At 41.2% G+C, this 24,851-nt stretch overlaps 1 protein-coding gene across 3 annotated transcripts in view; it reads left to right on the top strand.

Moving 5' to 3' along the window:
• Positions 1–24,851, top strand: part of PDS5A (PDS5 cohesin associated factor A) — a 170,405-nt gene that overhangs the window by 133,521 nt on the left and 12,033 nt on the right. Inside the window, exons 27-32 of one of the 3 annotated variants that reach the window (XM_045392268.2) lie at positions 5,295–5,427; positions 5,973–6,092; positions 9,157–9,219; positions 10,240–10,385; positions 13,608–13,716; positions 20,839–21,191. In XM_045392268.2, coding sequence (XP_045248203.1) covers positions 5,295–5,427; positions 5,973–6,092; positions 9,157–9,219; positions 10,240–10,385; positions 13,608–13,716; positions 20,839–21,191 — 924 coding nt within the window. Of the gene's footprint in view, positions 1–5,294; positions 5,428–5,972; positions 6,093–8,553; positions 8,882–9,156; positions 9,220–10,239; positions 10,386–13,607; positions 13,717–20,838; positions 21,192–24,851 lie in introns of those variants that run through there. The other 2 variants (XR_012434793.1, XM_065544884.2) reach the window with 2 other exon arrangements.

The raw sequence follows: 24,851 nt of genomic DNA, 5'->3' as shown, positions 1-24,851 counted from the left end.
TGGTTACAATATGGTATGTGATATATGCTCTGCTGTTGTGAGAGTACCTAGAATAGGCACATAACTCACACTTGGAGGGAGTCAGAAGTTAGAGGAGGAAGGAAAAATAATCTGTAGAGCAGAACTTCTAATAGTGTAGCCTTCAAACATATCACTGCTGGAAAGAACAGAGAATCAGAAAACGACCTAGAGGAAGAATATTGGAGGTCAAGGAGCAGCAATTTGGAAAAATGATCAGGAACCCGCTAACTTTCATTGGCTTTTTATTATATGTTAAGTGTACTGGAAATATTACCTCATTTATTCTTGAGAACAATGGGATAATTACTGTTGTTCCCATTTTATTTTTGTTTTTGTTTATGTTTTGAGATGGAGTCTTGTTCTGTCGCCCAGGTTGGAGTGCAGTGGTGTGATCTTGGCTCATTGCAACCTCCGCCTCCCAGGTTCAAGCGATTCTCCTGCCTTAACATCCCGAAGTAGCTGGGACCACAGGCATGCACCACCATGCTCGGCTAATTTTTGTATTTTTTTAAAGAGATGGAGTTTCACCATGTTGGCCAGGCTGGTTTCAAACTCCGGGCCTCAGGTAATCCACCCGCTTCGACCTCCCAAAGTGCTGGGATTACAGGTGTGAGCCACCGCACCCATCCCGTTGTTCCCATTTTACAAATGAAGATACCAGCAAGGGTAAAGTCACACAGCTAATAAGTGTCCTTTGAATTTAACAACAAACTGTATTTATTTGCTTACTGGTTGGAAAAATTGTTTAAAATCTGTTTAGCAACAAAGCACTCACTGATAACCTTGGCAGGGGCAGCTGTAGTAAAGCAATGCAGATGAAAGCCAAATTGCCAACAGATAAGGAATACATATCGTTTAGACAAATCTTTTTAAAAAATTGGCTATGAACTGGGGAGGAAGAAGGCAATGGAAAGTATTTAAGGAGCCAGGGGATAAAGTGTGGTTGTAGGTAAAAGAAACGATGGTAATAAATTGAGGTGAGGACTTCTAAAAGAAGAATTTGTGAGGCGGTGGGATCTTAAAGATAGATAAAGGGAAGGCCAGGAAATAAAAATAATTTTCCAGGACTGCTGTTAAGTAGTTGAGGAGGTCTCATCTAATGACTTAGGCTTCTAAATGATAAAGGAGCAGAGTCTACTGGTAGGTGAGGGTGATAGAATTAGATATGAGTAGTGTAAAGATTGGAAACAGCTGCTGTGAAGAAGTAGCTAAAAATCCTGGTGACACATAGGATAGCTGGCTAGCATAAAGTACCAAGTTAAAAATTTTAAATTTATAATTATATCAAGCTTCTCAGCTACATGGTTTTTCTGTAGCATTAAACAATTCTAAATATAGCTGTCAAGAAGCCAAAGACTTGGATTGTTCTTGAGTTTTTCAAAGCAAGTGTACCAGAAGAAAAATTGGTAAGAGAGTTGACACTGTTTTCAAAAAAGTGATTAAAATGTTGAGAGGTCATGACAAGAGGATTATTTAAGTCCAGGATTTCAGGACCAGCCTGAGCAACATAGCAGGACCCTATCTCTACAAATAATTTTTTTGAATTGACTTGGTGTTGTAACATGTGCCTGTAGTCCCAGCTACTCGAGAAGCTGAGGCAGGAGCGTCGCTTGAGCCCAGGAGGTAGGCTGCAGTGAATTTATAATTTCACAGGTGAACAATTTCTAAAGATTAACCAAGTCTAGGAATGTCTGAGGCAGTGAAATGTCTTAGGCAAAGAAAATTTACCAGGATTGGAACCGCCAAAGAATTAGGAAATCGTGTTGAGTAGGTTGCCCAGAAAATAGGCAGGACTTAAAGATGGAGTCGAGGAAAAATGTCATCCAGAAACTAAATGAACGCAAGGAACATAGGGAAGCTGATAGATAAGTTGACAAGGAGAGGATGGTAGAAGCAGCCAAATGGCACAAGCTTCCTTGGAGTAATTGTACATAAACATGAAAGAATAACTGGAATCAGCATTGGGGATGATAGAAGCTGAACCCACTCTCTGACCCTGAGTATGCATCATCTAATAGAATGAGCAGTTACAACTTTAGGGGAATGCAAGGCAAGCATTCTTGGAGTGGGGGTATGGTTTCAGTTATGGCAAAAAGGTGAAGTGAGCATTCATTGAAGTTTCTTTTTGGGGTGAAAGTATATTCCAGAGAGCTCAGTGAAAAGACATTGAGATGGAGAGGAATTAGCTCCTTTGGATAAGGCAAGAAGAAGCAGAGGATTATGGGAGTCTGTGTACTTCGTAGGATGGGTAAACATTAATGATTACATTTCTTGGGCAGTATTGAGGATGCAGAAGTGAGACACGGCCCCAGGGTTTTCATCATATTCTAATTTCACAAAATGCCATTTTAATGTCTATTTTATATTGTTTTATAATACGTTTTGTTTTGTATTGTTTTGTGTCCTGTTTTAAACGTAACATTATATTGAACAGCTTCCAAGTACTAAAATTTATTGAGTCAATTGGTTCATGTTAGGTAGCACATTAGTCTCAGCATGTTTGCATAAAATTAAGGTGGAATTGGCGTTCTTATCACAAAACAATCATATTTTTTTCCAGTTACTTCAAGGAATAAATTCTCTATTATGTTGATGTGCATTCAAGTATTTTATATATATACTAATGTTTAAAACCTTATTGCAAGATTTTTTTGTTACAACTTTTTTTTTTTTTTTTTTTTTTGAGACTGAGTCTGGCTCTGTCGCCCAGGCTGGAGTGCAGTGGCCGGATCTCAGCTCACTGCAAGCTCCGCCTCCCGGGTTTACGCCATTTTCCTGCCTCAGCCTCCGGAGTAGCTGGGACCACAGGCGCCCGCCACCTCGCCCGGCTAGTTTTTTGTATTTTTTAGTAGAGACGGGGTTTCACCGTGTTAGCCAGGATGGTCTCGATCTCCTGACCTTGTGATCCGCCCGTCTCGGCCTCCCAAAGTGCTGGGATTACAGGCTTGAGCCACCGCGCCTGGCCTGTTACAACTTTTTAAAGAAACGCTGCATAGGAATGCTTCCTCACCTTATCCCCTAAAACTGAAAGTAATCCTAACCCTATACTTTTGTGAAAAGGGATCAAACAAATCTTCAAGTTAATAGAAACTCAACAGAATTCTGACCTAAGAGTTAAGGAAATGACTTCAGTGTTTACATAAATAAATAGAATCCTCAAACCTGTAGAACCTATGTGTTCAGTGTTGCCACCTTTGTCTAGTACATAGTTACTCAGATAATGTTTATTATATTTATTTTGTGTATTTTTGTTAAAAGTATAAAGGCAGACCTGGTTCTAATCCTAGCTCCATCTTTTTATCTCTGTGACCCTAAACAGGTAACGCCTCAAAAAAAATACTCAGACAGCCAAGCGTGGTAGCTTACGCCTGCAGTCCCAGCACTTTGTGAGGCCAAGGCGGGTAGATTGCTTGAGCCTAGGAGTTCAAGACAGTCTGGGCAACCTGGCGAAACCCCAGCTCTATAAAAATTAGCCAGACATAGTGGCGAACGCCTATAGTCCCAGCTACTCAGGAAGCTGAGGTAGGAGGATAGTGTGAGCCCAGGACACCATGGCTGCTGGGGCTGTGATCACGCCAATGCACTCCAGCCTGAGAGGCAAGCAAGACCCAGTCTTAAAAGACAGACAAAAAAAAAATAGGTTCTATATATAATGGTGATGATTTTTCATATTCTTTATAGAGTTATGAGGATTATATGAAGATAAAGTGCTTAGCCTAATGCTTATTAGATAGTAAGCACTCATTAAATATTTGCTAATTTTTATTATATGTGTTGTTATTCATTATTCTGCTCCTTTCTTTGATCAGGATTCTAGCAGCTATCCAATATCTAACTAGAGTGGACAACTCTTTGCCAAAGTTAATAAATATTATTGAAACAATCAACTATCATTTAAGCCATTAAGCTAAAAAACTAATGCATGCTACAGTAGTCTCTTAAAACAGTTACGTGGAATGTAGGAAAAGAAACTTTTACAGAGTATCATCAAATAATTTCTCCCCTGTTGATGCAGTAATGTAGTAGTCATGTCACTGCCTGAAAATCCCGGGATCTTTATAAAAACAGGCCCCATTTCCAGATTTGTCTATTTAAGTTCTCCAAGCAATTCTGATGTTCAGCCTGATTTGGGGTTCACTTTCACTTGGAAATTCAAATGTTCCCTTCAGACACAATGTGTTAAATGAATATACAGTGACAAGTGTAGAATAGCAAAAGTGGTTTGAGATTGTGACTCCTTAATTGAGTGGCTGAGTACCACACATATCAGCCTCATAGCACATGCAGTTTAGATTTGTTTCTCAGCAGAACTGCATACCAATTGTAGAACTTCTGCATAGCTTATAAATAATAAAAATACCAAGACTGCTGTGTGTTGATTTGCTCATCATTGCTGGGTGTTAAGATACATCGGATTATCTAAACTTACCTATAGGGTGAATCTGTGTTTTCTTCTGAGAGGGTGTCACCTTTTTGTCCAGGCTGGAGTGCAGTGGTGTGATCATGGCTCACTGCAGCCACAAGTGATCCTCCCACTGCAGCCCTGCAAGTAGCTGGGACTGACCACCACCATGCCCAGCTAATTTTTGTATTTTTTGTAGAAATGGGGTCTCACGGGGTCGGTCTCGAATTTCTTGTTTTGTTTTTTTTCCATTTGAGACGGAGTCTCACTCTGTCACCCAGGCTGGAATGCAGTAGCGCAGTCTTGGCTCACTGCAAGCTCCGCCTCCCGGGTTCATGCCATTCTCCTGCCTCAGCCTCCCAAGAAGCTGGGACTACAGGCGCCTGCCACCACGCCCATCTAATTTTTGTATTTTGGGTAGAGACAGGGTTTCACTGTGTTAGCCAGGATGGTCTCGATTTCCTGACCTCGTGATCCGCCTTCCTTGGCCTCTCAAAGTGCCCGGATTACAGGCATGAACCACCATGCCCGGCCTCGAATTTCTGGTTTCAGACAATCTACCCACCGCAGCCTCCCAAAGTGCTGAGGTTGTAGGCATGAGCCACCATGTCCAGCTAGGGTGAATCTTTATATGCCTTATGAAACTGTCAGAATTTCTCATATTAAGCTATGTTTTCATTTTTTATATATTATTTTATGCTTTGATTTTCCATTTGAATAGAATATTATTAATAGGATAATAACATGTACTAGTCATTAAAGTTGATCATTTTACTTTATTTTATTCAGACAACAGAAATTCCTAACATATTTATTGCTTTAAGCTAAAGCATCTGTCTATATCTAGTCTCTTTAATGTGTTTACATTTAGGTGCCTATGGTTCATGCTTGAAGTTTTAATGACAAAGAATGAAAACAATAGCCATGCCTTTATGAAGAAGATGGCAGAGAACATCAAGTTAACCAGAGATGCCCAGTCTCCAGATGAATCCAAGACAAATGAAGTAAGATGAGTCTTAGGCCAGTGGGTGTTAAGATGTAATAGAAAAATATATTGTCCCACTTTTTTTTTTTTTTTGGGGGGGGGCCATACATAATAATTTAAGTTTTAGAATGTTTACAAAAGTAAATGAATAGTTTTTATTGCACTTCATTACAAGTGAATTTTATTTCAAGAATCTTTAGTGCTCTGAAAAGACATTATAACCTTAGATCTAGAGGATAAGAATAAAATGTACAACTATGCTATTTTACAAACTTACAGTAAGAGTTACAGACAAATGCTTGTTCTTTTTGTGTGCTTTCTTTGGGTTGGTTCATTCATTTGTTATTTTCCATGCATATTGGCATTCATGTTAAATTCATATAGAGGGATTTTTCTTTACCAGAAGGCTGCATAAACAATGCTGAACAGAAATATGGAATGTTCAAGGAATAAATAACAACCACAGTATCCTTCTTCTAACTCTAATGTATACATTTAGTGGAATTGGTAATTGTGATTATTTTGCAATACTAAAAGTTATATATGATTCGTTTTCTTCCCTAGAAACTGTATACAGTATGTGATGTGGCTCTCTGTGTTATAAATAGTAAAAGTGCTTTGTGCAATGCAGATTCACCAAAGGACCCAGTCCTCCCAATGAAATTTTTTACACAACCTGAAAAGGTAATTTTCTTCCTCTCATTTTTCCTACCACACTAAACTGATTTAAATTTCAGTTACCATCAACCATTGTGGCAAATACTGAATTGTCTTGACTACAGAGTAAAAAAAGAAAATCAGAGTTTATCAAAGAATGGGAGATTGTCTTACACAGCCCTGAACATTATTCTGCCTTGAACAGAAGACTACAAATATTGTTGATCTTATGTTTATTCTAAGAATTTCTAGCATTAGAGTTTTCAGATTTTTAAAATAATTTTAATCTCATTTTATTGAAACGTGGTATTTTTGCAGACAAAAATTTTTAATATTTGGCACACTGTAAGGAGGGACAAGTTCCCTCCTCTAAGCCTCAATTTCTTCATCTTTATAATGCAGATGTTAATAATACATATGGACAATTAGTAATATCTAGGTTTATATGAAGAGTTCATCACATAAAACCATTCAATAAATGGTGTTATTAATTAATATACAGTGTATCTATTCTGCTTTCAGCAAGTTGTTTCCCATGTAAGTAAAATTTTCAGGTAACCCAGGTTCTGTTAAGTATTTCCAGCTAATTTGGATTTTTTAAAGCTTTTATTTATTTCCTGCTTTTAGGTAGTATTTTAAACTTGTTTAACTTTCTCCTGTAAATGTATATATATATGCCTCAGTAATGACCCCTTTAGAGCAGTGATTCCCAACCTTTTTGACACCTGGGACCAGTTTCGTGGAAGACAATTTTTCACAGAGAAATTGAGGTGGGGAGATGGTTTCAGGATGAAACTGTTTTACCTCAGGTCATCAGGCATTAGTTAGATTCTCAAAAGGAGCACACAACCTAGCTCCCTCGCATGCATAGTTCACAGTAGGGTTTGTGCTTCTGTAAGAATCTCATGCTGCCATTGATCCGACAGGAGGCAGAGCTCAGGTGGTAATGCTTGCTGGCCAGCCACTTACTGCCTGCTGTGCATCCCAGTTCCTAACAGGCCGCAGACCCATGACCTATAACCCATACTGGTCTGCGGCTCGTGGGTTGGAGACCCCTAGCTTAGAGAATTCTCCAAATGCACATTCCAAGAAATAAACGGAGCTTCCTACTTTGAATGCCGTACTTTACTAAAAGTTTGCTAAAATGTAATGATTTTTATTATTTAGTATTAAACACTTAACTGTGCCTTGCTTTTGATAGAAATAATGAGAATTGCAAAAGTATGCTCTCTAATTGAATCCACTGATCTGTATAAAATTTTTTTTTGTTTTTGTTTTTGTTTTTGTTTTTGTTTTGTTTTGTTTTGTTTGTCTCTGTCACTCAGGCTGGAGTGCAATGGCTTGATTTTGGCCCACTGCAGCCTCCAACTCCCTGGCTCAAACAGTCCTCCTACCTCAGCCTCTCAAGTAGCTGTGACTGCAGGCATGTGTCACCACACCTGGCTAATTTTTTAACTTTTTTGTAGAGAGGTAGTTTCATCATGTTGGCCAGGCCTCAAACTCCTGGGCTCAAGTGATCAACCCACCTCCAGCATCCCAAAGTGCTGGGATTACAGGCATGAGCCACCATGCCCAGCCTGTAAAATGCTCTTAAGTGAGCTGTTGAATTAAAATTAATCCTGTTGTTGACCCAGGACCATCATGAATAGAATAATACCTGAATAGAATCTTCGTAACAGTGGTGATACCATCATCAAGAATTAAATTCCTGCATGTCACTACACCTGTCTGGCCTCGTAAATAACAATTTTTGTGGTTTTTTTTCTTTTGATATTTTCTGTGTTGTAGTGTTTTAGTCTTCTTAATAGTAACTTAGGTTTTTCTGTTTTCAGTATGCAGCATTCCTTATTTTTCTAACATGTTGCTTTCAATGTGTTATAAATTCATAAACACTAGAAAACTAGGTTTGTGAAGTTAGTGAACCTAGTGAAGCTATAGTATATCTTTATGAATGAAGTGAATGAACTTTGGTACACAGGTTTCTTGATGTTTATTTTAGCTACATAGAAGACTGTGCAAAAGAAATGATACGGCTTTGCCTAGCACACATGACAAAACTGTGATTTCACACTTTGTTCTTTCCTACTTCTGTGAAGGTAAATTTAATACAATTAAAAAATATTTTTTAATGGGATTACTTAAAACTTATTTATATTTCCTGAGTTTAGTAGCTGGTTTTGCTTCACTGACACAACGTTGTGGTTTATTTGTTTGCCATTTTCAGATATTAAGCAGGAAGAGGCATCAAGAGATCAAGTTTGAACTCCTAATTTGTATATAGATACAGCTCTCAAAGTGCTATCATTTTCCACATTTCGTTTAAATCGTTTATTTACTTGTTAATATCACAGCTGTCAACATAATTCACTTAATTGTATTTTGACAGTTGGTCTACTTATGGTTCTAAGAAACAGTTTTATGTGTTTTTTGTTGTTGTTTTTGTTTGTTTGTTTGTGTTTTGAGATGGAATTTCACTCTTGTCACCCAGGATGGAGTGCAATGGCACGATCTTGGCTCACCACAACCTCTGCCTCCCAGGTTCAAGTGATTCTCCTGCCTCAGCCTCCTGAGTAGCTGGGATTACAGGCGCATGCCACTCGGCCCGGCTAATTTTGTTTTTGTAGAGACGGGGTTTCACTGTTGGCCAGGCCAGGCATGTCTCAAACTCCTGACCTCAGATGATCTGCCCACTTTGGCCTCCCAAAGTGATGAGATGAGGCTCACAGGCGTGAGTCACCACACCCACCCCGAGTTTATGATGTGGTGGAATTCAATGAATAAATTTAACGAATAAACTGCATTGAACCATATGAAAACATGGGTGTGCTTTATTTATGGTGTGATTTAGGAAATTTATCTTTGACATTTGCCTAAGTGTGTGTGCCATCAGTTTAATTTAAAGCTAGACTTATGGTATGGCTTGTTAAATGTTTCGTTTGACGAACTGGTATATGTGTTAGCACAAGTGTATTTATTATTGCAAGGCACAATACCTAAAAAACCTTATTGGGATAATCAAAATACTCATGTTCCCTTTGATTGATGTTTCTTTTTTCTTTTTCTTTTTTCTTTTTTTTTTTTTTATTAATAGGACTTCTGTAATGATAAGAGTTATATTTCAGAAGAGACAAGAGTACTTCTGTTAACAGGAAAGGTATTATGTACTTAATAATTTTGAGATCTTTGTTTCATGTGTATATTGCTTCTGCTATTCCTAGAAATACCTTTAAATGACCATTAGGTTATATAGTTCCTGATTCTTAGGGATCACATTATGGATTTAAAGCATCTAAAGCAGCCATGCTTTTAGACTTTTTCTGCCAGCAACCACTCTTCTGAATTGCCACTGTGTGTTCTCATCAGTAATGTTAAGCACAGTTTATTTACAATTCACAAAGAAGGCTTTCCTGGGAAATGCTATAACCAACTTAGGTATATAAGATAAAAGAAATAATTTTATACTACTAATGAATTAGATAATTCATGTTCTATATAAGTAATACGGTGACACCTAGAACAGCAAAAGGAAATTTAGTTTTTTGTAAACAATTCCTAAAGTATTACTCTATATATATATCTCCAATAGTTTGTTTATAGGAGTGTTTATTATGTATTTTGCTGTATTTTAGGGGAACTTTGTATTTTGATTGAATAATAAAGGATAAATCAATATTACCTAGTTATTATTAAGTAGAGATACGCTCATGACTTTTGATTGTATTAAGGCAGCCAAACACAATTTTACAGAATGAACTTTTTTTTTTTCCTTGAGACAGTCTCATTTTGTCGCCCAGGCTAGAGTACAGTGGTGTAATCTCAGCTCACTGCAACCTCCACCTCCTGGGTTCAGGCAATTCTTGTGCCTCAGTCTCCCAAGTAGCTGGGGCTACAAGCTTATACCACCACACCTGACTAATTTTTATGTTTTTGGTAGAGGTTGGGTTTCACTGTGTTGGCCAGACTGGTCTTGAACTCCTGGCCTCAAGTGATCCACCTCCCAAAGTCCTGGGATTTATAGTCAGGAGCCACTGTGCCTGGCCCAGAATGAACATTTCTGATAAATTTAACTAATTAGCATTTAACAATATCTCTTACTTTTGTCTAAATTTACATGTATACATGGTAAGATATAAACGTGTGTGTTTTGCGGGGGGTTTTTTCTTTTTGTTTTTAGCCAAAGCCTGCTGGAGTACTAGGTGCGGTAAATAAGCCTTTATCAGCAACGGGAAGGAAACCCTATGTTAGAAGCACTGGCACTGAGACTGGAAGCAATATTAATGTAAATTCAGAGCTGAACCCTTCAACCGGAAATCGATCAAGGCAACTTTTCTCTCCAATTATTTTGTTACTAGCACTCACTACTTGGTTTATCTTTTATTCCTAAAGCGCTGTCTCATAAAATAGTCTTCTGTCGTTAGAGGTGTTCTGATACAAAATAATATTGATGGATTTTAGTATTTTCTTTTTCTTTTTTCTTTTTTCTTTTTTTTTTTTTTTTTTTTTTTTTTTTTTTTTTGATACGAAGTCTCGCTCTTGTCCCCAGGCTGGAGTGCAATGGTGCAATCTCGGCTCACTGCAACCTCCACTTCCCGGATTCAAGCGATTCTCCTGCCTCAGCCTCCCGAGTAGCTGGGATTACAGGTGCCTGCCACCACGCTGGGCTAATTTTTGTATTTTTAGTAGAGACAGGGTTTCACCATGTTGGCCAGGCTGGTCTCGAACTCCTGACCTGAGGTGATCCACCCCCTTGGCCTCCTTGGCCTCCCAAAGTGCTGGGATTACAGGCATGAGCCACCACACCCAGCCAGTATTTTATTTTTTTCTCAATTTTATGTAATTATTTTTTTTTTAAGAGACAGGGTCTCACTTTGTTGCTTAGGCTAGAGGGTAGTGGCAGGATCATAGCTCACCATAGCCTCAGACTCCTGGGCTCTAGGAATCTTCTCGCTTCAGCATCCCAAGTAGCAGGGACTACAGGCATGCACCACCAACCCCCAGGCAATTTTCTTTTGTACTTTTCGTAAAGATGGGGTTTCGTCATCTTCCCCAAGTCGGGCTCAATCTCCTGGGCTCAAGTGATCCACCCACTTCAGCCTCCCAAAGTACTGGGATTACAGGTGCAAACCACCGCACCCAGGCACATTTTAGTATTTTCAATGAGGAAATGAAGAGTGTACTGCACACTTTGAAACTATTAATATATAGCATTCTAAGTGTGTAGAAAAGTTAACAGAAAATAATATAAGAATTAATACAACCAATTTATATCAAAATGCTTTTTTTAATATTTTTGAGACAGAGGGTCTCTGTCCGTCACTCAGGCTGGAGTGCAGTGATGGGATGTCAGCTCACAGCAACCTTCACCTCCCGGTTTCAAGTGATTCTCGTGCCTCAGCTTCCTGAGCTTATAGGCGCACACCACCACTCCCAGCTAATCTCTGTATTTTTAGTAGAGACGGGGTCTCACCATGATTGCCAGGCTAGTCTCTGGCCGCCTTGGACTCCCATAGTGCTGGGATTACAGTCATGAACCATCACGCCTGGCCCAAAATGTTTATTTTTTATACATAAGAAAATTCAACGCTTAGGAAAACTATGAAAACATAACTTTTAAATAAAATGAAATGCTTTTTAATTTTTAACTCAAATTAGTATAGGAGAGCTGGGTATAGTGCATTACGGCTGTGATCCCAGAACTTTAGTAGGCCAACGCAGGATTATCACTTGAGGCCAGAAGTTCAAGGCTAAAGTGAGCTATGATGCCACTGCTACCCTCCAGCCTGGGTGACAAAGCAAGACCCTGGCTCTTTAAAAAAAGAAAAGGCCATGTGTGATGGCTCACACCTGTAATCCCAGCACTTTGGGAGGCGGAGGAAGGATAATCACTGGAGCCCAGGAGTTCGAAACCAGCCTGGGCAACATGGGGACATACACTTGTAGTCCCAGCTACTTGGGAGCTCAGGAGACAGAGGCAGGAAGATCACTTGAGCCGAGGAGTTCTAGGCTATATCAGGTATGATTACACAATTTCATTCCAGCCTGAGTAAGACCCTGTTTCTTTTAAAAGTATAGGATAAGTTTACATTGTTCTAACATTTTCCACTTATAAAAATATTCCATGTTTGTTTTAACATACTAAGTATTCAGTGTATTAGCTACTACATAAGAATTTCTACCTGCAATTTTTTTCATAAACATAATTATTTTGATACATAATAATTGTGCATATTTATGGGGTGTTTGTGATATTTTGGTATATGCATACCATGTATAGTGATCAAATAGGGTAATTAGGATATCTGTCACATCAAACCTTTTTTTTTTTTTTTTTTGAGAGGGAGTCTCACTCTGTCGCCCAGGCTGGGGTGCAGTGGCCGGATCTCAGCTCACTGCAAGCTCCGCCTCCCCGGGTTCACGCCATTCTCCTGCCTCAGCCTCCCGAGTAGCTGGGACTACAGGCGCCCGCCACCTCGCCCGGCTAGTTTTTTGTATGTTTTAGTAGAGACAGGGTTTCACCGGGTTAGCCAGGATAGTCTCGATCTCCTGACCTTGTGATCCGCCCGTCTCGGCCTCCCAAAGTGCTGGGATTACAGGCTTGAGCCACCGCGCCCGGCTGTCACGTCAAACCTTTATCATTTCTGACTCTACTCGTAGGAACGTTTAATATTGTGGTTTTTATAGATATTGTTCTTACACATGAAATCTTAAGAATAAACTCAACCAGTGATGTTTTAAACCACTTTTTGCAAAAATGAAGCCCAAGATATAAAATCAATTAATGTGGTTTAAAGAATAGTGGGGCCTCAATTACCTACCAAATAGCCTCTTCTGACAGCCCCCTTTTTTGTAGAACACTATGGAAATGACAACTATACTATGGTCTGTGGTTTTATTTTTGTTTTAGGATTTTCTATTCCCAAAAGATAAAGTTTACAATAGTTGTATTATTTTGTCTCTTGACAATTAACCCTTTTATCAGGTAGTCTTAGGCAGTCATTTCTGTCTTAATGTTATTAAGACAAAATGGAAATAGATACCACTTTATCAAAGCTAAATGGAAAATGTTTTTTTTTTTTTTTATTGAGATGGAGTCTTGTTCTGTCGCCCAGGCTGGCGTGCAGTGGCTGGATCTCAGCTCACCGCAAGCTCCGCCTCCCGGGTTTACGCCATTCTCCTGCCTCAGCCTCCCAAGTAGCTGGGACTACAGGCGCTCGCCACCTCGCCCGGCTAGTTTTTTGTATTTTTTTTAGTAGAGACGGGGTTTCACCGCCTTAGCCAGGATGGTCTCAATCTCCTGACCTCGTGATCCGCCCGTCTCGGCCTCCCAAAGTGCTGGAATTACAGGCTTGAGCCACCGCGCCCGGCCGGAAAATGGTATTTTTAAAGCAATAGTCTATAACTACAGAATATCCGAGTCTTGCTATTGTTGCTTCATTTGTCCAAATTTCGAAACCATCCTAAGCCTTTTTTTATTGGTTTAGGTGAGAGAGTGAACTTTCTCTTCATGGAAATATGAAGTCTTGGTTTATTTGTCTTAAACAGGGAACAGAGTTCAGAGGCAGCAGAAACTGGAGTTAGTGAAAATGAAGAGAACCCTGTGAGGATTATTTCAGTCACACCTGTAAAGAATATTGACCCAGTAAAGAATAAGGTAAAGTTAATTTTTTTTTTTTTTTTTTTTTTTTTTTTTTTTTTTTTGAGACAGAGTCTCGCTCTGTCACCCAGGCTGGAGTGCAGTGGCCGGATCTCAGCTCACTGCAAGCTCCGCCTCCCGGGTTTACGCCATTCTCCTGCCTCAGCCTCCCGAGTAGCTGGGACTACAGGCGCCCGCCACCTCGCCCGGCTAGGTTTTTGTATTTTTTTAGCAGAGACGAGGTTTCACTATGTTAGCCAGGATGGTCTCGATCTCCTGACCTCGTGATCCGCCCATCTCGGCTTCCCAAAGTGCTGGGATTACAGGCTTGAGCCACCGCGCCCGGCCAGTTTTAAAATTTAACAAGTGGATTTTTTCCATGGAGATTATGACAGTTTTTCCATAGGGGTAAGAAATCTATAGCCAACATGTTAATCCACATGCTACATTTTAAACTTGTGTGTATTACCACCCCTGGCTATACTTTGTTACTTTCCAAAAATGATTCGGCTTACCTCCATCCACTTTATTTTATAAGAATTTATGTGGTCTGGCTGGGCACAGTGACTTACACCTGTAATCTCAACGCTTTGGGAGGCCAAGGAAGACAAATCACCTGAGGTCGGGAGTTCAAGACCAGCCTGGCCAACATGGTGAAACCTCATCTCTACTAAAAAAAAAAAAAAAAAAAAATTACCAGGACGTGGTGGTTGGCAGCGAAATCCCAGCTACTCGGGAGGCTGAGGCAGGAAAATCTCTTGAGCCCAGGAGGCAAAGATTGCAGTGAGCCAAGGTAACGCCATTGCACTCCAGCCTGGGTGACAGAGAGAGACTCTACCTCCAAAAAAAAAAATTTATGTGGTCACCCATAATGGTATCCTTTTCCTATACTACCCATTTCAACTATTTTAAAGAATAGGAATTGAGGCCCAGCACGTTGGCTCACGCCTCTAATCCCAGCACTTTGGAAGGCTGAGGTGGGTGGATCACGAGGTCAGTAGTTTAAGACCAACCTGGCCAACATGGCGAAACCCAGTCTCTATAAAAGTAAAAAAATTAACTGGGCATAGTGGCAGGCACCTGTAATCCCAGCTACTCAGGAGGCTGAGGCAGGAGACTTGCTTGAACCCAGGAGGCAAGACTCTGTCTCAAAAAAAAAAATAGGAATTGAGAGTTTTTGAAATCTTTCAAAAGTTTATTGATTCCTACCAGTGATCAGCCCTTTACTTTGTTTCTACTGTGTTTTTAAAAGTTCATTTTGGCCTGGTGCAGTAGCTTACACCTGTAATCCTAGCACTTTGGGAGGCAGAGGTGGGTGGATCACTTGAGGTCAGGAGTTCAAGACCAGCCTGGCCAACATGGTAAAACCCCGTCTGTACTAAAAATACAAATATTAGCTGGGTGTGGTGGCGCACTCCTGTAATCCCAGCTACTCGGGAGGCTGAGACAGGAGAATCACTCGAACCCTCAAGGTGGAGGTTGCAGTGAGCCAACATCATGCCATTGCACTCCAGCCTGGGCGACAAGAGTGAGACTTGGTGAATCACTTGAAGTGAAACCCTGTCTCTGCTAAAAGTACAAAAAATTACTTGTCTGCCGTCCAAGCTACTTGGGAGGCTAAGGCACTAGAATCACTTGAACCCGGGAGGCAGAGGTTGCAGTGAACCGAGATTGCACCACTCACTGCTCTCCAGCCTGGGCAACAGGGTGAGACCCTGTCTCAAAAAAAAAAAAAAAAAGACCAGGCGCAGTGGCTCACACCTGTAATCCCAACATGTTGGGAGGCCAAGGCAGGTAGATCGCCTGAGGTCAGTAGTTCCAGACCAGCCTGACCAACATGGTGAAACCTCATCTCTACTAAAAATACAAAAGTTAGCTGGGTATGGTGGTATGCACCTTTAATCCCATCTACTCTGGAGGCCAAGGCAGGAGAATTGCTTGAACCTCGAAGGTGGAGGTTGCAGTGAGCTGAGATCATGCCACTCCAGGATGGTCTTGAATGCCTGACCTCAGGTGATCTGCCCGCCTCAGCCTCCCAAAGTGCTGAGATTACAGGCGTGAGCCGTGCTTGACTTTTTTGTTGATCTTTAAACTATACCACCCAATTTTGTTTTGTTTTGAAACTGGATCTCACATGCCCAACCCAATTTCTTAATTTTTTGACAGGAGAGAAAGGAGTCGTGCATAATTGATAGGAGCATCACACAGATCTGACTTTTGCCTCTTTTTTCTGCTACTCACTGGCTGTGTGTTGGCTAGAGCAGGTTGCTTGATTTCTCTGGTCTTCTATTCAGTTGTTTTTGTTTTGTTTTGTTTTGTTTGTTTTTTGAGACGGAGTCTCACTCTGTCACCCAGGCTGGAGGTGCAGTGGCACAATCTCGGCTCACTGCAACCTCCACTTTCCAGGTTCAAGCAATTCTCCTGCCTCAGCCTCCTGAGTAGCTGGGATTACATGTGCGCACCACCATTCCCAGCTAATTTTTTTTTTTTTTTTTTTTTGAGACAGAGTCTCGCTCTGTCGCCCGGGATGGAGTGCAGTGGCCAGATCTCAGCTCACTGCAAGCTCCGCCTCCCGGGTTTACGCCATTCTCCTGCCTCAGCCTCCCGAATAGCTGGGACTACAGGCGCCCGCCACCTCGCCCGGCTAGGTTTTTGTATTTTTTTTAGTAGAGACGGGGTTTCACCATGTTAGCCAGGATGGTCTCGATCTCCTGACCTCGTGATCCGCCCGCCTCAGCCTCCCAGAGTGCTGGGATTACAGGCTTGAGCCACCGCGCCCGGCCTCCCAGCTAATTTTTGTGTTTTTAGTAGAGACGGGGTTTCACTATGTTGGCCAGGCTGGTCTCGAACTCCTGACCTCGTGATTCACCCACCTCGGCCTCCCAAAGTGCTGGGATTACAGGCATGAGCCACCGCGTCTGACTCAACTGTTATGAAATTGGTAATTTATCTCAGTAAGAATGGCTTGAAAATACTATTAAGTATCCCCCCTCCCCCGCCACCCAGGATCATATTCTTGAAGTGCTTATCTTTTTATTGCTCGCCATATACTTACGGTGGTCATCAAATATTTTAGGTATTACCCTTGCATACATGAAATATACTAGGATTATGCAGTTACACCACAGTAGCTTAACTTTTCCTATCCAAACTCTCATTTTCTGAACTCAGCTACATGAGGATACTTTCTGAGATGGAGTCTTGCTCTATCACCCAGGCTAAAGTGCAGTGGCACAATCTCAGCTCACTGCAACCTCCACCTCCTGGGTTCAAACGATTCTCCTGCCTCAGCCTCCCAAGTAGCTGGATTACAGGCATCTGCCACCGTGCCCGACTGATTTTTGTGTTGTTAGTAGAGATGTTGTTTCACCATCTTGACCAGTCTGGTCTTGAACTCCTGACCTCATGATCCACCCACCTCAGCCTCCCAAAGTGCTGGGATTACCATGCCCACCCAAGGTTACATTTTTAGATCAATCTCTTGCTATCTAAACTCTTTTTTGCTTGGGGTTTGAAACACAGCATGTCAATGGATTCAGGTAACAAGTTACCTCTTACTATCAAAATTCTTAGAATCCAGATACCAATAGATTAGAATATTGTGGGATCCTTTTGTAAAATTAAGCAGTCTTGACTTAAACAAACTTACATACAAAAATGCATATTGCCATAGACATTGAGTTACATCATATACTTACAATACTTACTAAAGGGTGGTACATTTGCAAAGGCCTAAGTGTTTATCTAGTACAACCAGCAATCTGTTACCTTTATGGCCTTTTCCTAAAAGTCTATGTAATTTTGAAATTGGAAATTTAAATTCTAATTTCTATTATATCCAAACCTTCCTTTCAGCTTGATCTGTAATATTGCTCCAAACCCTTATTTCAACTTTCTTTTCTTTTTCTTTTTTTTTTTTTTCCGAGACAGAGTCTCACTTTGTTGTCCAGGCTAGAGTGCAATGGCATGATCTCAGCTCACTGTGGCCTCCACCTCCCAGGTTCAAGCGATTCACCTGCCTCAGAATCCCGAGTAGCTGGGATTACAGGCACCTGCCACCACACCCAGCTAATTTTTGTATTTTTAGTAGAGACAAGGTTTCACTATGTTGGCCAGGCTGGTCTCAAACTCCTGACCTCAGGTGATCTGCCTCCCTCAGCCTCCCAAAGTGCTGGGATTACAGGCATGAGCCACTGCACCCAGCCCTCTTTTTTTCTTTTTCAACAGTTTAATCTTATTTTCACATTTGTATACACATATACTTTCCCTTTTTTTCTACTATGATGTCACAGTAAATATTGTTTATAAACTTATTGTGTGTAAAATAATAAAATATACACACAAGCAGCCGGGTGCAGTGGCTTACGCCTGTAATCCCAGCACTTTGGGAGGCTGAAGCAGGCAGATCACGAGGTCAGGAGTTCGAGACCAGCCTGCCCAATATGGTGAAACCCAGTCTCTACTAAAAATACAAAAAATTAGCTGGGCATGGTGGCATGCTCCTGTAATCCCAGGTACTCATAAGGCTGAGGCAGGAGAATTGCTTGAACCTGGGAGGCGGAGGTTGCAGTGAGCCAAGATTGTGCCACCGCACTCCAGCCTGGATGACAAGAGCGAAACTCCGTCACCAAAAAAAAAAAAAAAAAAAAAGACATATATATATATATACACACACACACACATACAGAAGCACACTTACTGGTGCTTTTATTTCTGTGGGCTGAATATCTCAGAGTAGTATTAGTGGGTCAAAGGATAAATGCATTAGAGCTTTTAGATATTTCCATATTGGTTTCGTGAGAGATTGGAACACTTGACATTTCTAGCAGCAGGGTATGAGAGTACTTTCTTCTCTGTATACCAACAACAACATGTTTCACGATTCATTTGAATTTTTTTCTGTCTCCACTTACCAGATCTAATGCCCTGCTACTTTAATTTGCATTTCTCTGACTGCCAGTATGTTTATTGACCATTTGATGTGCTGTTCTGTAAATTGCCTGTTCATATTTTGCCCATTTTAAACTTGTTATCCTTGTCTCATCTAACTCAGCTTCTTTACCCTGTTAGCACACAGGTGTGTGCTTAAGTATTTACCTTTTTAAAAATCAGTTACCTACCGTACTAACCTATATGAAGAACCATACCTGTTTTGTTCCTCAATCTATGCCCAAGAACCCCCACACCTATTAAACTTTCAGTTGAACAAGTGGTTCCTACTCCAGGTTAAAACCTTGATCGTGTTTAGACCAATACTTGGTCGTGTTGTTGATCTGTTTCGTTATGTCCAGCAGTCGCCATCATTCCCGAAGATGACTTTGCATATTTCTTCTCTGATCCGTTATGTATTGTTTTCACAGTTCAATTCCTGCAAGCCATCTTACTCTTGTCCTTTCATGGATTATCTGTTCACCAAAGTGAGGCTTAACATTAAAGGAGACTCCAGGCTGGGCACGGTAGCTCACGCCTGTAATCCCAACACTCTGCGAGGCTGAGGCAGGTGAATTGCTTGAGTCCAGGGGTTTGAGAACAGCCTGGGCAACTGGGTGAAACCCCATCTCTACTAAAAATAGAAAAATTCGCTGAGCATGGTGGTATCTGCCTGTAGTCCCAGCTGCTAGGAACGCTGAGGTGGGAGAATGACTTTAGCTGCAGTGAGCTGAGATTGCGCCACTGCACTCCAGCCTGGGCAACCAGAGCGAGGTCCTATCTCAAAAAAAAAAAAGGAAACTCTAAAGTAAAACACTGATTTGTGGGTTTTCTCACTTAAATTGTTACTCCTGGGAATTTTCTTTGAACTAAATTTTCTTGAAACATGGAAGATTTGTCATTTATTTTCCCTTGTCTTTCTGGGAATATTTTCTGGGGAAAATGAAAATTAGTTAATTAAAAAGATTTAATCTAATTTTTTCGATGATTGTATTACTCTCTTTCTCTTTAATCAATTAGAATTATGTCAGTTAAAATAATAATTTCTGTGTTTTGTTTTGTTTTGTTTTGTTTTTGAGACAGTCTTTCTCTGTCACTCAGGCTGGAGGGCAGTGGCATGATCTCAGCTCATTGCAACTGGGATGAGATGAAAAGTTAAAGAACTTCACGTTACAGAACTACAAAGATTATTATACTTAGATGTACTTATAGACAAAGAAAACATTAATAGCATGTAGAATTCTGAAAATACTTTTCTTTTAAAAAGTGACAGATTTAGTACATACCATCAATAAGAAGAACCTTTCATTTGGATGGAGTGTAACAACAAAACCAAGTAAATTTTATTTTTCAAGTACTATTTGTGCTTTATATTTTTATTATTGCAATTTTTTTCTTCCCGAGACAGAGTTTCACTCTTGTTGCCCAGGCTGGAGTGCAATGGTGCAATCTCGGCTCACTGTAACCTCTGCCTCCCAGGTTCAAGCTATTCTCCTGCCTCAGCCTCCCGAGTAGCTGGGATTACAGGCATGGGTCACTACACCTGGCTAATTTTATATTTTTAGTAGAGACAGGGTTTCTCCTTGTTGGTCAGGCTGATCTTGAACTCCCAACCTCAGGTGATCCGCCCTCCTCGGCCTCCCAACGTGGTGTGATTACAGGTGTGAGCCACCGTGCCAGGCCTGCAATTACTATTTTGAGATAAGATCTCCCTTTGTCACCCAGGCTGAAGTCCAGTGGCATAATCTCTGTTTACTGTAACCTCAGCCTCCCAGGCTTAAGCATTCCTCCCACCTCAGTCTCCTAAGCAGCTGGGACTACAGGCATGAGCCACCATGCCCAGCTAATTTTTAAAATTATTTGTAGAGATAGGATCTCACTATGTTGTCGAGGATTGTTTGGAACTCCTGGGCTCAAGCGATCCTCCCGCTTTAGCCTCCCAAAGTGCTGCAATTACAGGCGTGAACCACTGTTCCAGCCTTTGCTTTTTAGTGAGCATTTATAGAGCACATTATATATGCTATTCACCATGGTGGGTACCAGACACAGTCACTCTCCTCAAGGAGCTTACTTTCCTAATGTGATGTAAGCAGTTAACTGGAAGCCCTCGAATCCAGACTCCTTTAAAATACTTTCAAAACACTCTTTTCTAATAGAGATTATTAATATTTAAGGAATTTGTGTTTATGGAATTGTTTTGTGCTTTTTTAGGAAATTAATTCTGATCAGGCTACCCAGGGCAACATCAGCAGTGACCGAGGAAAGAAAAGAACAGTAACAGCAGCTGGTGCAGAGAATATCCAACAAAAAACAGATGAGAAAATAGATGAATCGGGACCACCTGCCCCTTCCAAACCCAGGAGAGGACGTCGACCCAAGTCTGAATCTCAGGGCAATGCAACCAAAAATGATGATCTAAATAAACCTATTAACAAGGGAAGGAAGAGAGCCGCAGTGGGTCAGGAGAGCCCTGGGGGTTTGGAAGCAGGTAATGCCAAAGCACCCAAACTGCAAGATTTAGCCAAAAAGGCAGCACCAGCAGAAAGACAAATTGACTTACAAAGGTAATGTATGCCATTCTTCCTGAAGTGGGAATTTAGACATTCTGTTTTATTCCTAGTATATCCTTAGTGCCAGTCACCCCAACACCTAAGCATTTGAGAGTGAAACCTGCATCTGGTTTTCCTGGGTCAGTTTATAATAGCATCTGTTATTACCTCATAACCTCCAGTTTTAAGGCACGAATTTGCAGAAAAATCTTTTTTTCTTTGTGTAATTTTTTTTAGTATATGGTATTTTGATATTTCTATTTTCGTTAACAAGACAAGTATTTCTTTCGCTTAGTGCCTTTCAAGTGGTTGCAGAGGTTTACATAAAATAAGGGCTACCTTTTGGATACAATTTCCCATAATGGAGAAAACAGTCATGAAATGTCAATAGGTAATAGGCCCCACTCTTTAATTCTTCATTAATTCTAACACAGGTCAACAACTTACATCTTCCCCACCCTGCCCAGAGAAACAGCTTACCAAACTGTTCATCTTTGATCATTCTTGGGCTGAGATTTCAGACTTTTCCTTTTGGAAATCTAGAAGGTGGCTCCTTTCACCTTGGCCTTAGAACTTAACTCGTCCTCCTTTTTTCCTTACATACCTAACTCATTTACCCCTGAAATTAGACTGCAGGTATTTGAGTTCCTTCTAGGGAAGAGTCCCAGATTTGATCAGCTCAGGATACCCCCACTATCCTGCTTCATTATTTTTATAAAACTCAATGTCAGGCCAGGCGCGGTGGCTCATGCCTATAATCCCAGCACTTTGGGAAGCCTAGGTGGGTGGATCACCTGAGGTCAGGAGTTCAAGACCAGCCTAATGAACATGGTAAAACTCCATCTCTACTAAAATTAAAAAAAAAAAAAAGAAAATGCAGAAAGTTAGCCAGGTGTGGTGATGCGTGCCTGTAATCCCAACTACTTGGGAGGCTGAGGCAGGAGAATCACTTGAACCCAGGAGGCAGAGGTTGCAGTGAGCCAAGATTGCGACACTGCACTCCAGCCTGGGCAACAGAAGGAGACTCTGTCTCCAAAAAAAAAAAAAAAAAAGTCACTGAAGCATATGTATAAAAACATTTAAAATATTGTCATTTATGAGCTGGGCCCCGGTGGCTCACACCTGTAATCCCAACACTTTGGGAGGCCAAGGCGGGCAGATCACCTGACGTCAGGAGTTTGAGACCAACCTGGCCAACATGGTGAAACTCCGTCTCTACTAAAAATACAAAAAAAAAAAAACCTGGTCATGGGCATGGGCACCTGTAATTTTAGCTACCCAGGAGGCTGAGGCAAGAGAATTGCTTGAGCCCAGGAGGCAGAGGTTGCAGTGAGCAGAGATTGCGCCATTGCACTCCAGCCTGGGCAACAGAGTGAGACTCCATCTCAAAAAAAACAAAAAAATTAGCATTTATGAAATTCTGAAATTTTGAACTATTAAATTTCTACATCATCTAAGTGCCCTCTTGGCAACCTTTCGCATCCTCTCATGGCATCTGATCCAGAAGGCTCAAACCTGATCTGAGTACTAGTGTGTTTCTCCTCACTTCTGCTTCTATTAACTAGTAAGTGTAGTAATGAAAGCCAGTCTTAGGGGCAAATTTTACATGACTTTCTTCTCAAACCTGGACTTTCATTGAACCTCTGCTTCCCTTTTTCATTAGTATGACAGTATGTATCTTAAAGGGTTCCTCTAAGAATTAAATGGATCAGTAAATATAAAGAAAGCACCTAGCAAAAGGCCTAGTACAAAATAAATGCCCAACTGTTATCGTTACTGTTTTGAATTCTAGTTTTCTTACCCCTTAACATACATTTTTCAGTTATAAGAAGTTGAATGTTTCCCTGGAGATTGCCAAAATTCTCTAAACAGTTTCAAGAGATCTGTCCTTTTCTTCACCTACACACAAAAAAGTACTAATCATCACACACAGGTTACCTAAGCCACCTGACCTTACCTACCATTAGCTGTCCCTGTACCATCTGACTAAAACGTACAGATACATTCTTGAGGCCAGGTGCAGTGGCTCATGCCTGCAGTTGCAGCACTTTGGGAGGCCAAGGCGGGCGAATCATCTGAGGTCAGGAGTTTGAGACCAGCTGGCAAACATGGAGAAACCCCGTTTCTACTAAAAATACAAAAATTAGCTGGGCATGGTGGTATGCACCTGTAGTCCCAGCTACTCGGGAGGCTGAGGCAGGAGAATTGCTTGAACCTGGGAGGCAGAGGTTGCAGTGAGCCAAGATCCGGCCACTATGCTCCAGCCTGGACGACAGAGTGAGACTCCGTCTCAAAATTTAAAAAAAATAAAAAACAGATACACACTTGAACCCTGAAAACTTTTTCAGTAGCAATTAGACCTTCTCTTGTTTACAGCATTGTAAAATGCATTGCTTTGCTTTTAGCTGCACTATGTGCCCCAGTATCATCAAACGGCATTTGGCCTTCTCTTTACAGAGTGAAAAGGCACATTAGAGATCTTAAATATGCCAGTAGTAGATCAATGGGCAGCGTGTCATTCAGAATACGGTATTCTGTGATGGTGTTCTAGTCTCAGTGGCAATGTTTATGGCCAGATGCGGTGGCTCACACCTATAATCCCAGCACTTTGGGAGGCCAAGCCAAGGTGGGCAGATCATTTAAGGTCAGGAGTTCAAGATCAGCCTGACCAATGTGGTGAAAGCCTGTCTGCACTAAAAATACAAAAAAATTAGCCACGTGTGGTGGCATACCCCTGTAATCTCAGCTACCCGGGAGGTAGAGGTTGCAGTGAGCAGAGATTGTGCCACTGCACTCCAGTCTGGATGACAGAGTGAGACTCCATCTCAAAAATAAATAAAATACAAAATTAGGCATGATGTTGTGTGCCTGTACTCAGGGCACTGAGGTGGGAGGATTGCCTGAGCCTGACACTGAGGGTAGTGGGGATAGGCTTTAGTGTTTAATGGGGATGGAGTTTCAGTTGGGGAAGGTGAAAAAGTTATAGAGAGGGGGCCGGGCGCGGTGGCTCAAGCGTGTAATCCCAGCACTTTGGGAGGCCGAGGCGGGTGGATCACGAGGTCAGGAGATCGAGACTATCCTGGCTAACATGGTGAAACCCCGTCTCTACTAAAAAATACAAAAAACTAGCCGGGCGTGGTGGCGGGCGCCTGTAGTCTCAGCTACTTGGGAGGCTGAGGCGGGAGAATGGCGTGAACCCGGGAGGCGGAGCTTGCAGTGAGCCGAGATCACGCCACTGCACTCCAGCCTGGGAGACACAGCGAGACTCCATCTCAAAAAAAAAAAAAAAAAAAAAAGTTATAGAGAGGGATGGTGGTAAAGATTGTACATAATATAAATAATTGACCGCTTCAGAAAGGTCATGGAAAAGTGGAGTTAAGAGATAAAAACATAAACTTTATTTTTCAACATAAGCTCCATCAACTTCAAGACACTTTTGTAAGCAATGATAAAAGCCATTTAGTCCATCCCCAAAGAACTGAGCATCCGTTTAACCATTTCAAACTGTTTTTTTTCATTATTGACCAAAAGAAATTGGTACTCTTTAAAGATTTTTTTTTTTTTTTTTTTTTTTTTTTTTGAGACGGAGTCTCGCTCTGTCACCCGAGCTGGAGTACAGTGGCCGGATCTCAGCTCACTGCAAGCTCCGCCTCCCGGGTTTAGCCATTCTCCTGC

This window comes from Macaca fascicularis, chromosome 5 (genome assembly GCF_037993035.2).
Source record: "Macaca fascicularis isolate 582-1 chromosome 5, T2T-MFA8v1.1".
Taxonomy (NCBI): domain Eukaryota; kingdom Metazoa; phylum Chordata; class Mammalia; order Primates; family Cercopithecidae; genus Macaca; species Macaca fascicularis.
The sequence above is the reverse complement of the archived record's forward strand: the minus strand, read 5'-3'. Positions and strand labels throughout refer to the sequence as shown.